Below are 15891 nucleotides of genomic sequence, written 5' to 3'. Positions count from 1 at the left end.
TGATGTGGTCAAGTCTAACCAAATCCAAGAAAAGGTTAAATCGGATTAAACATCAAAGTGGATTAAAGATCAGATTGGATAAGATTTCGGATTGGATTCAAATTCAGATTCTGCATATGTCTCAGTATTTTGATCATAACTTTCTGTTCAAATATCAGATTGAAGTGATTCAACCGGCATTACAAAGATAACTCAAAATACTACAATTCATTGTGAAATAAGATTTTCCTAATTCGGATGGTTACTATGCCAAAATCGTCCCGAAATAAAAGGTCACAAATCTGGACGAATCCTATTCCGATTTCAGACTTCTATTTTGACTAGGAGACAGATCTCCGAATTATCTAGGTTTAATAGGGCTTTTAGGACTTTCCTAAGCCTAAAATAGACCTCTTTGCATTCAAGAAAAGACACAATCCTAGAGAGCAAATTCTTTTGTTTAGTTTTTCTTTAGGTTTAGGTTAAGGTTTAGATTTTATTTTTATGTGGAGCTAAATTCCCAACTAAGGTTGGGAATGAAGCCTCACTGATGAAGAACGACATCACTTTTATTTAAGTCTTTATTTATCCGATTTTATTAAGTTTTATATTTCAATTGTTTTACTTCTAATCAATGTGTGGAGTGATTCTTGGATATCTCTTGTGATTCAAGGATACATGTGATGATTTACGATAATTTCATATGATTGATTACTTGGTTTTTAACTCATAAAAATTGGATATCCCTTGTGATTTGTTCTATGGATACATCTGGTGTTTCAATTGAATTTGGATTCCTTTTTTGATTTTGGCAATGAATGGATACATGGGATGGTTTTGATTAATTCTTTGAAGCATAGTAAAACATACATAAGATTTAAATTGTGAGAACTTCGGATAAATATTGATGAATATGGAGTATGCTGTTATGATTTGGTGAGTGTGGATTCCTAAACCTTAGTCTTTATCTTTTGTTTTATTTAGTTTATGTTTATCTTTTAATTTTTAAAACCAAAATTCAAAACCCTTTTGGAACTAGGTTAGGATTTAATTAGTTTAGATTTAATTGCTCTTTCAAAAATACAATTCTCTGTGGGTTCGACCTCGCACTTGCAATCCATTATATTGCAAACGATTCGTGCACTTGCGAGTATTAAAATTTGCACAACACCTGGACAGGCCACAACAAAAGTGTTTGAAGTGATGTGATCACTTTATGCGGAAGAATTGGAGATGGAAGTTGACCATGCTACTTTGCAACCAAGAGGAGCAAGAGGTGGTGTCAAGGACCATTTCTCGGGAAGCAGAATCTATGAAAGACATAACAGAACAAGAGCAGCGGCAAGACAAAATAGATGGTCCATCATAGGTCTCTTTTCATCTAAAGGCTTCTCTTCCTCAAATGCCCCTTTTTTCAGTGTTTTTTAACCCCAAGCTAGCTATTGACAACCACTTACTCACCATCAATTTGCATTTGTAGCTTACAAAAGACAAAAATAGTCACATTTTGAGTGCATGATGGTTAATTTCAGTGGTCCAAGGCCCAGGCCCATATCCCCTACTTCATGGCCACGTCATTGGCTACATCTCAACATTATCAACAAATAATTTCTAGACGTTGAGGAGAAGGTCTCCTGAATGAGGAAGGAATGTTACGAAAGTAACACAGGGATCAATTAGACTTATATTTAATGAATTAGATTTCGTTTAAGATTAATTTAGATTAGTTTTGTTATCAGTAGTTTTAGATTAGAGTTGTACATGCGTCTATTTGTGTTTCAATCATCTAGTTATTTATTTTAGAGGCAGTATTGCATTAGTTATCATTCCATGGGTTTATCTCCAAGTGAGTGTTGGAGTTCTACTCCATGTCTAAGTCGTTGTGATGTTCCTATTTAAAGGATGATATTTTCATAAAAAGGAATCAGAAAATTAATCCCAAACTTTGAGTTTGAAAAAGGATGTTGTCACAATTATCTACCTAAATTAATAGGCAAATAATCAGATGTTTTACCTGCAAGTGCACGAGGTCAACACAGTAGTATAGGGTGCAAGTACGGGGTCATTCCCACGAGGATTGCTAAATTTTGCTTAAAATCAATTCCAAAAGTAAAATAAAACAAAGATTGGTTTGAGTTGATAATGATAAAAAGGTAGGGCTTTGATATCCACCACTAATTATACTTAGCTAATATATCAATATGCAAATGTTTTGATCATGTTATGAATATCTAATGTTTGTCAACCGAAGGGCATTGGTGTCTACTCCTTAAGCTATTGATTTCCCTAAGCAACGAATTAGGTATGGGTGTCTACTCTAATTCTTTTCTTTCTTAAAGGATTTAGCATGGGTGTCTACTAAGTTGTTCTTTAAGAAAGCATCAAACTATGGAAATTGACAAACACATGGGACCTAGGGCATGAGTGTCTACTCCCGGTTCCCCATGTTGATTAATCTAAGAATCCGGTGTGAATATCTTTTGTTACTTATGTTAAACCCAAGACTCGGTCATCCAAATTGATTTAACTAACTAGTCCATACCACATGCATATGTTGATCAGGCACACACATATGATGAATTCATGAAAACATGCATAAATAAATTTAGATATCACAACAAGATCATCACAAAGGCGCCAATATTGAATATCAACTAAACATAACCAGGGCTTCAATCTAGCCCCACTAAATAAATTAGTTACACATAATTTTGATGTTAAACATCTTCATAAAATAAAATAAAAGAAAATAAAAGAAAAGAATAAACCTGAAACTTGAACTTGAAGAGCTCCAATTCTTCGAGGAATACTCTAGAAACCCTAAAAATCGTAAGGTTTGAGCTCTAGTTTGCACTAAGCTACAAAACCCTACAAATTGCTCTTTCCTTATTAAGGCTGGCGGCTGTCTTGGCCATCAAGCATGGGTGCACTCGATCGCAGCCCATGTGCGATCGATCACAGGTCTACAACCGATCCTCCTTGTGCTTGCGCTCTATCGTGGTTGCCTTGTAATGTGCAATTCTCGCCTGTAGTGCGCTCGATCGCAGCTCCCCTGCTATCGATCGCAGCTCCCCTGCTATCGATCGCTCTACCAGAGCCTTCCAAAATCCAAAATTGCTCTTTTTAAGTCCAAAACTTCTGAGATTGCTTCTTTTTCTTCCAATGACCTACAAAATCAAAGAAAATACATAAAAGAACTAAAATGGCCTAATTAACTAAAACTAAGGGATTAAAACATGTAAGTTAAGGGCTAAAAATATAAATATTTTAGCACTTAACACACCCACAAACTTACATATTGCTAGTCGCTTAGCAATACAAAACTAAAAACGAAAATGAAAAACAGAGAACAAAAAGATAAATCCATCTTTCGTGGGATGTACGATTGCATTTAGCATATGCAACAAGCCTTTTAAACCCCTAGGAATTCCCTAGAGGACGAGTGAAGTCTCGTGGGGGTTTTCCAGAAATGTTACTCACAAACATCATGCACAGTTCATGTTATTCCAAAAATTAAAGTATTACTTCAAGATCATGATTTTCATTCATTAGCAAACTTAAAAAGACGAACTCCATCTTCACAATGAATTGGAATCTCAAAGTGCAATTACTTACAAAGGACATGCTAAAACATCACAAGTTTGAAAACAGTGTATGGTAAACTAGCACAAAATTATGGGGCTTCCAAATCTTTCCAATGTGTAATGTCTCCATATCTCAAAATCCACCGAAATCCCTATTAGAATGAACAACCATGGCATATTTCTTTTTCTCTCTCTTTTTTTTTTTTTTTTTTTTTTTTTTTTTGGTCAGGTTGTGCAATATTTGGTTCCCGTAAGCTTTCTAATTGACCCATGTAGCGAGTGTTAAGTCAATGACTCTCAAATTAAATGGTTTTAGTGCATTAGGTGTAGAGACACCCCTAAGGACCTACTAACTTGAGTAAAAAAGGCTACAAAACCAAACTAACCATGACATTGATCAAATCAAAATTCTTCACCTTTTGACGTGAACACTCAATGCTTTGAGGCAAGAGGTCCAGTTACTCAGTGAAAAGCTTATCGATGATCATTTATTTTATTTTATTTTTGTCATCACATATATGCCAAAGTGTCCATCGAATAAGTCATTCAATTTCATCGAAGATACAGAAACACACATATCAGACCTCATGTCATACCTCACAAATTATGTGCTAATGTGCTTGTGTGATCAGATCAAACCTGTGATTTTTCAACTGTCCTAAACAAGTAACCAAACTAACAGATTCACTTATCAGATCATGTGTTCAAAATTTTAAGCTCACTGATGAATTAAAGCCACAATTCTTTTAGATTAACTTAAAATTTTAGGGTAAACATGAACATGCATAAACTTTTTTTTTTCTTTTTTTCTTTTTCAAATAAGCAAACAAACACATAAAACAAATAACATGAAATTGGGACAAAGTGTGTATGAACAACATGTGTATCCCATACCCCCAAACTTAAATGACACATTGTCCCCAATGTGTTTAAATTAAGGAAAGAATGTACTTGGGAGATGGACGACATAGTCTAGGAAAGCATGGCTCATAGCACACCCCCAAACTTGGATCAAAGCACACTTGTCCCTGCAAAATAAGAAAACACCAAAAACAAGTAAAAAGAAACTAAACTAAAGATAAATAAAAAGATTAACTTAAAACACACTAAACAAAACAAAAATAAAAAGATAACCTATGGGGTGCCTCCCATGAGCACTAAGCTTAACGTCTTCAGCCAGACTATTGATCCCCTCTCATTACTGTCCTGAAGAAGATGCTTCTGATGGTCGTGTTATATATTGAATAGATTGAAGTGCCAAATCTTGATCTCTTGGTGCAAAGTTCATTTCAATGTATGGCTTCACTTTGAATGACTGATTTGTCTGTGGGTTGTGGACTTCCAAAGCTCCATGAGGGAATACTTGTGTAATAAGGCAAGGTCCAGATCATCTTGACTTAAGCTTCCCAGGGAAAAGTTTCAATCTTGAATTATAGATCAATACCTTCTGGCCCACTTGAAACTCCTTCCTGGCCAGTTGCTTGTCATGGTATGCCTTTGTTCTATCCTTGTAGAGCTTGGCATTCTCATATGCATCACACCTCAATTCCTCCAGTTCATTTAGTTGGAGGTTCCTTTTGTCACCAACTTGCTTCATATCAAAATTAAACTTCTTGATGGCCCTGTACACTTTGTGTTCCAATTCCACTGGTAGATGACATGTCTTTACAAAAACCAAACGATATGGAAACATACCAATAGGTGTCTTGTAAGCAGTCCTATAAGCCCATAGTGCATCATTCAAGCGTAATGACCAATCCTTCCTACTAGGATTCACTGTCCTTTCAAGGATACCTTTGATCTCTCTGTTGCTAATCTCCACTTGACCACTAGTTTGGGGGTGGTATGGAATGCCAACCTTATGAATGATGTCATACTTCTTTATCACAAAGGCAAAGGCATAGTTGTTGAAGTGGCTCCCCCCATCATTAATGATTGCCCTTGGTGTCCCAAATCTAGCAAAGATGTTTTCCTATAAAAACTTCACAACCACTTTGTGATCATTAGTCCTTGAGAGGACAGCCTCGACCCATTTAGACACATAATCCACACCCACAAGAATATATAAATAACCGAATGAGTTAGGAAATGGTCCCATGAAGTCAATACCTCAGACATCGAAGTGCTCTTCCACTTGAATATTTTGCAACGGCATTTGATTTCTGGATGAGACGTTACCCGTCCTTTGGCATCTATCACAAGAGTTGCAAAACAAGAAAGCATCTTTAAACACATTAGGCCAATAAAAACCAGATTGTAATACCTTAAGCACTGTTCTATTGGCCCCAAAGTGTCCACCACAAGCAAATTGATGACAGTGCTGCAAAATACTCAAGTGTTCTTCTTTTGGGACACACCTTCTAATGATTTGATTAGGGTAGAATTTGAACAAATAGGGGGTCATCCCAATGGTATTGTCTAGATATAGATATTAACCTCTTCCTTTCTTGACTAGACATACCTGGAGGAAACACCTTGGCAGTTATATAATTCACTATATCTATATACCATGGGAGTTGGATATCAACTGCAAACAATTGCTCATCTAGAAAAATTTTATTCAATGGAAGCTCATCTCCTTCCTCCTCATGGAGTAATCTGGATAAGTGATTTGCCACTATATTCTCACTGCCCTTCTTGTCTCTAATCTCAAGGTCAAACTCTTGTAGTAGTAGTACCCATCTAATGAATCTAGGTTTTGCATCTTTCTTAGCAAACAAATATCTCAAAGCAGCATGATCAGTGAATACAATAACCTTAGAACCAATTAGGTATGACCTGAACTTCTCCAAAGCAAATATGACAGCTAATAATTCTTTCTCAGTAGTAGAATAATTTAGCTGGGCATCATTCAAAGTTCTAGAAGCATAATAAACGGCATGAGGTACCTTATTGATTCTTTGACCCAAGACAGCTCCCAAGGCAAAGTCACTAGCATCACACATGAGCTCAAAAGGTAGACTCCAATCAGGTGCCCACATTATTGGTGCAGATGTGAGCAGCTTTTTCAGTGTGTTGAAGGCAGTCATGCATTCTTCAGTTCATTCAAACTTGGCCTTCTTCCCTAGTAATGCACAGAGGGGTCTAAAGATCTTGGAGAAATCCTTGATGAACCTTCTATAGAATCTGGCATGTCCAAGAAAACTCCTCACCCCCTTCACTATCAGAGGTAGGGGAAGTTTGGAGATGATGTCTATCTTAGCTTTATCCACCTCAATGCCCTTGCTTGAAATAGCATGGCCCAATACACTGCCTTGTTGAACCATGAAGTGGCATTTTTCCCAATTGAGCACTAGATTGCATTCTTCACATCTCTTGTGAACATTCTTCAAATGGTTGAGGCATTCATTGAAACTAGACCCAAAAACACTGAAGTCATCCATAAATGCCTCAATGGTTTTCTCCACCATATCTGAAAAAATGCTCATCATGCATCTTTGGAATGTGGCTAGGTCATTTCATAAGCCAAATGGCATCTTTCTGTGGGCAAATGTGCCAAAAGGACATGTGAAGGTGGTCTTCTCCTGATCCTCTGGTGCTATTGCAATTTGATTGTAGCCACTGTACCCATCCAAGAAACAATAGTGGCTATGGCCAGCTAACCTCTCTAGCATTTTATCAATGAAGGGTAATGGAAAATGGTCTTTTCTTGTTACCATGTTCAGCTTTCTGTAATTAATGCATACCCTCCACCCAGTAGTTACTCTTGTAGGTATCAACTCATCATCTTCATTCTTCACCACTATGATCCCACTCTTTTTTGGCACTACTTGGACTAGATTGTCCCATTTACTATCTGAGATGGGATAGATGATGCCTACATCTAGCAGTTTTAATACCTCTGCCATAACTACCACCTTCATGTGAGGATTGAGTCTTCGCTATGCATCCCTGGTTGGCTTTGCTTCGTCTTCAAGGAAGATCTGATGCATGCACTTGGCTGGACTTATTCCTTTGATGTCAGCAATGGTCCATCCTAAAGCAGTTTTATGTTCTCTAAGAACTCTCAACAACTTTTCTTCTTCCCCACAACTCAAAGTTACAGCAATTATGACCGGTAGTGTCTTGTTCTCTCTTAAGTAGGCATATGTTAAGTGTTCTGGCAATTGCTTCAATTCCAGCTTCGGTGCCTGGACAATAGAAGGGACAAGAGTAGTATTAGTAGGCTCAAGAATTTCAAAGGGAGGAGTATACTTACTTGAATATTTTGGAAATGCCTCAAGGAGGTGCACTGTTTCAATGATGTCATTAGTAACATCTTCAGGTTCTGGCTTAATGTCCTTTCTTGTGAGACTATGGGTGAGGGTGGCCTCCAATGGATCTTTATGTTGTTCCTACAAATCTGGCTCACTAACACCTTGGATCATGTAAACACCAAAGCACTCTAAATCATCATAAGGTAATTTCATTGCATCAAATATTTTGAACTCTATTGTCTCACCATTCACCTTCATACTTACCGTATCCTTTTTCACACCTATTGTAGTATCAGCAGTTCTCATAAAGTGTCTTCCTAAGATGATAGGCAAGGGTGATGGCATAGGAGATTCTTCCACATCTAACATAATGAAGTCAGCAGGTAAAATAAACGTACCTACCTTTACCAACACATCCTCAAGTATACCTCTTGGTCTTTTGATGCTTTTGTCTGCCAATTGCAAGGTGACAGAGGTTGGTTGAAGCTCCCCCAGACCCAGCTTTTCATATACCATGTAAGGTAGCAAATTGACCCCTGCTCCCAGATCCAGCAATGCATGCTCAAAAAGGTGGTCTCCTATCCTGCAAGGAATAGTAAAACTACCCAGATCTGTTAGCTCTGGTGGTAATTTTCTCAACAAAATTGCATTTACCTCTTCTGTTAGGGCCACTAGCTCATGCTCCTGAAACCTCCTTTTGTTAGTGCAACAATCCTTTAAAAATTTAGCATAAGAAGGAATTTGTTTGATTGCATCTAACAAAGGAATATTGATTTCTACTTTCCTCTAAGTCTCAAAGATATCCATGAGTTGCTTATCTTTCTTTGGTTTGACTAACCTTTGAGGGAAGGGTGGTGCATTCACTTTCTCCATTTGTTTACCTTGAAAGTTGATGCTTCATTTGGAGATGCTTGAGGTGGCTCTTTAGTTCCAATGACTTTGCCATTCCAAAAACTATGATTGCTTTTAGCTGCTGGTGACTCCCTAGATTAGGTATTGTTTGGGCTAGAAATTCTCCCTGCTTCCGTTCACTTAGCTCCTTTGCCATCTGCTCTATTTGCACTTCCAGTCTTTGGATGGCTTGATCAGTCTTTGTATTGAATTGTTTCTGATTAGCCGTAAATTGATGTTGTGAAGTCACCAGGTTGTGTATCATATTCTTCAGTTGGTTCAACTTTGACTCTTGAGTTGGTTGGCTTGCTTGTTGGGGCCCATTCTGCTGTCCTTGATTGTTACTCCAAGAGAAATTGGGATGGTTGCACCATCCTGGATTGTAGGTGTTGGAGTACGGATTGTTTTGTGGGGTAATTGTTTTGTCCCACATAATTCACCTCTTCTTGCTCTGCAAATGGAGATAAAGAAGACATTTAAGTAGTGTGATCTAAATGGGAACATATAGCACATACCTAGATTGGTGTGTCCTTTTGAAAAGGTGAGATCTTCTAAGCAGTCATGGCTTTGACAATCACATCTAACTTCTTTTCCATAGCAGCCATCTGATTTGGAGATCCCCCATTGAAGTTCACTTCATACATGCCTTTGCTCTTTAATCTTCGCCTTCCTCTAGAGAAAAATTGTTGGGAATGCTCACTTAATGTTTCAAAAAGCTCCATTGCTTCCTCATTACTCTTCTCCAAAAATGCTCCTCCACAAGCTAAATCAACCATCCCTTTGTTAGTATCATCTAAACCTTCATAGAAAATTTGTACCTGATCATCTTGAGGGATGTTGTGATGTGGGCACTTTAGAAGCAATGAATTGAAGTGATCCTATGCCTCAAAGAAAAGATCTCCATCTCTTTGTTGGAACATTTGAAGTTCTCTTTTAAGTTGTCTTGTCTTTTGGGCTGGGAAAAACTTCTTCAGAAACTTGGTGGCTAATTCTTCCCAAGTATGGATAGAGTCTGCATGCAAAAACTTATACCACAGTTTAGCGTTATCTTTCAAGGAGAAGGGAAAGAGGACTAACTTGAGTCTCTTTGGAGTTAAGCCTTGGATGTGCTAGAACTTGCATCGATCAAAGAACTCCTTAAGATGCAAGTTAGGATCCTCAATAGGTGTGCCCCTAAAGTGAGTCAGTGCATTAAGGATTTGAGGAGCAATATAATAGCTGCCTTCCATGTCCGGTTGATATGCTATGCATGAGGGTTGATGGAGGTTCATTGGGATGAACGACTGCTTCATCGGTCTCCGCACCAGTGGTGGATTTGCCTCTAGTGGTCTTGTCACTATTTGTGGATTTTCTTGCAAATCTTCCATTGTGTTCTCAATTTCTTCCTCTTCTTCGTTGTCGCTAGGTCTTTGTCGAATTGTCCACTCAATTTCAGGATCAAGTGGAATGATAGTTGAATCTTGAGATCGACGACCTGGCATCAATAGAATTGCTTCTTCAGTCAAAGCAGCTTCAGTGCTGCTGGTCGAGATGCTCCCTGGAACTGTGCTCAATCGCAAGTTGGTGCGCTCGATCGCACTCGGCTGACGTTCGATCGCAATAACAGAATGCTAGTCCATAAACCCGAAACAGAAAACAGAAAAAGTTAAGAATCAACAAAAAATATTTTTGAAAAAAAAAACAAAATTGAAAATTAAAATAACACAACTAAAGGAAAATAATTTTAAACAAAATTCGCAACAATCCCAGGCAACAATGCCAAAAACTTGTTGTCCCAATTATCTACCTAAATTAATAGGCAAATAATCAGATGTTTTACCCGTAAGTGCTCGAGGTCAACACTGTAGTATAGGGTGCAAGTACGAGGTCATTACTGATAAGTGCTAAAATATTTATATTTTCAGCCCTTAACTTGCATGTTTTAATCCTTTGGTTTTGGTTAATTAGGACATTTTATTGCCTTTTTGTATTTTCTTTGTTTTATAGGCTTTTGGAAGAAAAAAAAGCATTTCTGGAAAAATTCCAAGCTTAAAGGGGCAAATTGGGAAGACTTAGAGGATATGGTTAAGCTTAACCAATCATGGTTAAAGTTTAATCAAATAAAGGAAATGATTAATTCGGAATTTCTCAATTTGAAGTCAAATCGGATTGGATGCAAAATTGGATTCTGAATACGTCTCGGTATTTTGACCATAACTTTCATCTCCGATATCCGATTGAGGTGATTCAAGCGGTATTGGAAAGATAACTCAAACTACTACAATTCATTGTGAAATAGTATTTTCCCAATTCGGAGCACCGCAAGGCCAAAATCATGCCGCAAGATAGGACCGCAATTCTGGGCGAATCCTATTCCGATTTGGGCTTAGGTTTTCTTTATCCTAATTGGGCTTGGACTTAAATCTCCGAAATTCCTAGGATTACTAGGGCTTCTAGGGCTCTCCTAAGCCATATAAATAGACCTCTAAGCCTCACAATTGGAGGAGGCCGTTTTAAGCTGAATTACGACGTATTGCCGTGGGGAAGCTTTTGCTTTGTTTTCCATTGTAAGTTTTATTCTTTCGATGATGACAATTCAATTGGTGATTATTTTTGTTATCATGAGAGGCTAAATCTTTCAACTAAGGTTGAAGATGAAGCTTCGTCATTGACAAACTCATGTATTCTCGTATTTTGTTTATACAATTTTGACTTCGAATAAGGATGTTGTAGATTTTCATTCAATTGCTTGATTTATATCTTTTAATTGAATGTGATGAACTATTATGTGTTGGAGTTGGATATTTGATGTGTTTCATCCTTCGGATACATCAAATCATTCGATTCAAATCGGATATCCGTTGTGATTCATTAACCAAACGGATACATAGGATGATTTAATTTCGAATCGGATATTTGTTGTGATTTGTAAAAATGGGTGGATTCATTGAATGATTTAAACTTGATATTTGTAAAACATCGAATATAGTTTTTCGATTGTAGGAACAAATACGAGAATATAGAGTTAAGATTTGGTGAAGTGAATTCTAAAACCTTAGTGTTCTTTACCATTTTATTTCATTATTTTCTTTAGTTTATGTTTTATTTTGCACGACAAAAATCACAAAATTCGGAACTAGGTTAAAATAGAGTTGGTTTAAATAGAAATTGGTTTACACAACACAAATCCCTGTGGATCGACCTCGCACTTGCACACACGCTATATTGCACACGACTCGTGCACTTGCGAGTACAATTAAATTTGTACATCAAATTTTGGCGCCGTTGCCGGGGAATTGTTTGTTTGTGAAATTGATTTTTATTTGAATTGGTTTTATTTTTCTACTAGTTGTTTTATTTTTGCAATTTTATTTTATTGTATTTGTATTTGTTGTTGTTTCTGCCATTCTGATCTAAAAAAAAAAAAAAAAAAAAAAAACAGAAAAAAGAAAAAGAAAAAGGGGTTTGTAGTTTCTGTTTTTCTTGCTGCAGTTTCAGAGAATTTTAGTTTCTGTCAGTACGATCGATCGCACTCCATCTGCGATCGAGCGCACTCGAGCCTTTTCGGTGAGCAGCCTGCGTGCCTGCGCCTGATCCATTCTGCAAGTACGCACGAGCGCACAGCGAACGCACATCTGCGATCGAGTGCATCATTAGAAGCAGCTAAGCACAATTTTTTTGTTGTTGTTTTGAAATTTCTTTTGTATATTGTTGTTGAATAGTTAGTTCTATTTTTTTGTTTGGTTGTTTGTGTTCTTTCTGTGATTATTCATTGTTGTTTAATCAATTTATTTGAACACTCGAGATTGGTGTATGCTTGGTCGGAGATCCCTAAACTTAGATTTGACACCTTTAGATCCCGACATTGATAGAACTCTTAGGAGAACTCGGAGAGCACCTGTTGAGAGTGAGGATAGAGGTGAAATGGGAGACCAACAAGATAACATAGAGGAACCTAGGGTTGAGCATGAGGATGCTAGAGCTGGAAATCCCGAGCAAGCTAGAGCTTGGAATGTGGACTTCACTACGTCACTTAGGGAGTTGTTCGCACCTGTGGACTTCACTACATCCCATTCGTGTATAGTGTTGCCACCAACCAATGCTACTCATTTTGATTTGAAACCTCATGTCATCCAACTCCTACCATCGTTCCATGGTCTAGAACTTGAAAATCCTTATAGTCATGTAAAGAAATTCAAGGACATATGCGCCACTTTCAAATTTCAAAATTTCTCCGAAGAGTCTGTTCATCTTAGACTATTTCCTTTCTCTCTACAAGACAAAGCTAGGGCATGGTTGGACTCCAACACGCCCGGATCCATTACATCTTGGGAAAGCTTGTTAAGCAAGTTCTATAACAAGTATTTCCCAATGTCAAAGGTCAATGAATGCAGAAAGGAAATAAGCTCCTTCACTCAAGAGGAGGATGAGAAATTTTCAGAGTGTTGGGAAAGGTTTAAGGAGTTGTTGATAAGATGCCCCCCACATGGATATGAGAAGTGGAGACTCGTTCAATTTTTCTACCAAGGATTGACCCAATCCAACCGTAGTATGATCGAGTCAATGAATGGGGGAGCATTCTTAAGTTTGACAGGGGATGCAGCATATAAGGCATTAGACAAGTTGTCCGACAGCTCACAGCAGTGGGATTTTTTGAGTTGTCGGGATAAATTTGCCCGTATTCCCAAGAAAGGTGGCATCTATGAGGTTAAGGAGGACACTGATTTGAGGATAAAGATAGATGCTCTGACCAAGAAGGTTGAAGCCCTTGCAGTGGGTCAATCCGTAAATGCCGCCAACACTTTCAATGTTGATGGCTGTTCAATCTGTGCTAATCCTATGCACTTAGCACAGAATTGTCCATTTTCACCGGCTTTTGCCGAGTGCGCCATGGAACAAGTGAACGCCTTTAATGACTTTAGGAAGCAAACAAGCGGACCATACTCAGAGACATACAATCCAGGGTGGCGGAACCACCCTAATTTCTCATGGAAGCAGAGCCAACCAATGAATCAAGGATTTCCCTCACAGAATCATGGTCGTTCAACTCAACCAGTGCAACATCCTGCATCTTCGTCACAATCATCGCTGGAGGAAACGATGAAGGCATTCATACAATCGAATAGCTAGACCATACAAGAGCTCAAAAACTCTACCATGGCAAATACCCAAGCAATAGATGAAGTAAAGAATGCCACCATGGTTAACACCCAAGCAATTGTGAAGATGGAGAGTCAGATTGGACAGATAGCCAATCACTTGGGTGAGAGAGAAAAAGGGAAATTGCCCAGTCAGCCCGTGCCCAACCCAAAAGGTCAATATATGGTTGGGAATTCCTCAAATCCTACACACGGACAAGAACATGTGCAAACAATTGTCACTCTGAGGTCAGGAAGACAAGTGGACAATCAGGTGGCTGAGAAAGAAGAAGACCCTGCAGGGCAAGAAAAGGAAAAGAGTGGCAACAAAGAGAAGAGAGATGCCGAGCCATCTACAGCCACACCCATTATTGAGGACCCTCCTAGGTCATTTATGCCGAAAGCACCTTACCCTGAAAGGTTGCAAGCCCCCAAGAAAGGAGGGAAGTTTGAGGACATTCTAGAAGTGTTCAAGCAAGTCCAAATCAATATTCCATTTTTGGACGCCATCCAACAAGTGCCTTCTTATGCGAAGTTCTTGAAGGATTTGATCACAGTTAAGAGAAGAACAAATGTCCCAAAGAAAGCATTTCTGACCGAGCAAGTTAGCTCCATCCTTCCGTGCAAGTTGCCCATTAAGTATAAGGACCTTGGGTGTCCTACCATCTCTTGCACGATAGGAGTCAGTCGAATTGAGAAGGCTCTTTTAGATCTTGGGGCGAGCGTGAATCTCCTACCCTATTCAGTTTACCTACAATTAGGGTTAGGGGAACTGAAGCCCACGTCCATGACACTTCAATTGGCTGATAGGTCAGTTAAGATACCACGGGGAATCATTGAGGATGTTTTGATCAAGGTGGATAAGTTTTACTTCCCCGTGGACTTCATTGTGCTAGACACAGAGCCGGTCAAGAATGTTGGCATTCAAATACCGGTGATTCTAGGGCGACCATTCTTAGCTACGGCTAGCGCCCTGATTAATTGTAGGACAGGGGTGATGAAGATTTCCTTCGGAAATATGACAGTGGAGCTGAATATCTTTGATATCAGCAAACAACCATTGGAGTATGATGAAGTGAGAAATGTATGCTTGATAGAGGAGATTATGGAAGAGACAGTGAATGAATCAAGCATAGAAGACCCCTTGGAGGCATGCTTTGCTCAGTTCGAAGAGGATTTAGATTTGGACAAGTTGCTTGAGCAAGCAGATGCAATTTTGGAGACTGCTTCTCTGGTGAGCAGTGAGACGGAGGAGACAACAACACTTGATCCCCCAAAGAAGGAACTTAAGCCTCTACCGGATAACCTTAAGTATAAGTTCCTACGTCCAGCAGATTCTTTGCCTGTGATTATAGCTTCGGATTTGGTTGATGCTCAAGAGGAAAAATTGCTAGAGGTGTTAAGACAGCACAAGGAAGCTATCGGTTGGACCATTGAGGATATCAAGGGGATCAGTCCCTCGGTGGTGATGCACAAGATACATTTAGAGGAGAATGCCAAGCCATCGAGGGAGCCACAGAGAAGGTTAAACCCAACTATGCAAGAGGTTGTGAGGGCTGAAGTGATTAAGTTGTTGGATGCAGGGATCATTTATCCAATCTCGGATAGCAAGTGGGTAAGCCCAATTCATGTTGTGCCAAAGCGGGCTGGATTGACGGTAGTAAAGAACAAGGATGATGAGTTGGTCCCAACTCGTATTCAGTCCGAATGGAGAGTTTGCATAGACTACCGCAAGCTAAATGCCGCCACAAGGAAGGATCATTTTCCACTCCCATTCATTGATCAGATGGTGGAACGTTTGGCTGGGCATGCATACTATTGCTTCTTGGATGGTTATTCTGGATATAACCAGGTCCCTGTGGACCCCGAAGATCAGGAGAAGACGACATTTACCTGTCCTTTTGGGACTTTCGCCTACCGTCGCATGCCCTTTGGTTATGCAACGCACCCGCTACTTTTCAGCGGTGCATGATTAGTATTTTTTCTGACATGGTAGAGCGTTTCTTAGAGATTTTCATGGACGATTTCTCTGTCTTTGGTTCATCCTTTGATGAGTGTTTGCACCGCCTGACTTTGGATTAGTACGGTGCAAGGAGAAGAACCTGGTGCTCAATTGGGAGAAGT

General features: G+C 38.9%; 1 protein-coding gene across 1 annotated transcript in view; it reads right to left on the bottom strand.

The window, feature by feature from the left end:
• LOC148584475 (uncharacterized) overlaps positions 1–13739 on the bottom strand; it is a gene marked incomplete at its 3' end in the record, with an annotated part of 29676 nt that extends 15937 nt beyond the window's left edge. The window contains exon 1 of the mRNA XM_088518470.1: positions 13635–13739. Within this exon, the coding sequence (XP_088374596.1) occupies positions 13635–13739 (105 nt within the window). The remainder of the gene's footprint in view (positions 1–13634) is intronic.
• Positions 13740–15891: the final 2152 nt, after the last annotated feature.

Source organism: Corylus avellana, chromosome 7 (assembly GCF_965113065.1).
Source record: "Corylus avellana chromosome 7, dhCorAvel1.hap1.2, whole genome shotgun sequence".
Lineage (NCBI taxonomy): Eukaryota > Viridiplantae > Streptophyta > Magnoliopsida > Fagales > Betulaceae > Corylus > Corylus avellana.
The sequence above is the reverse complement of the archived record's forward strand: the minus strand, read 5'-3'. Positions and strand labels throughout refer to the sequence as shown.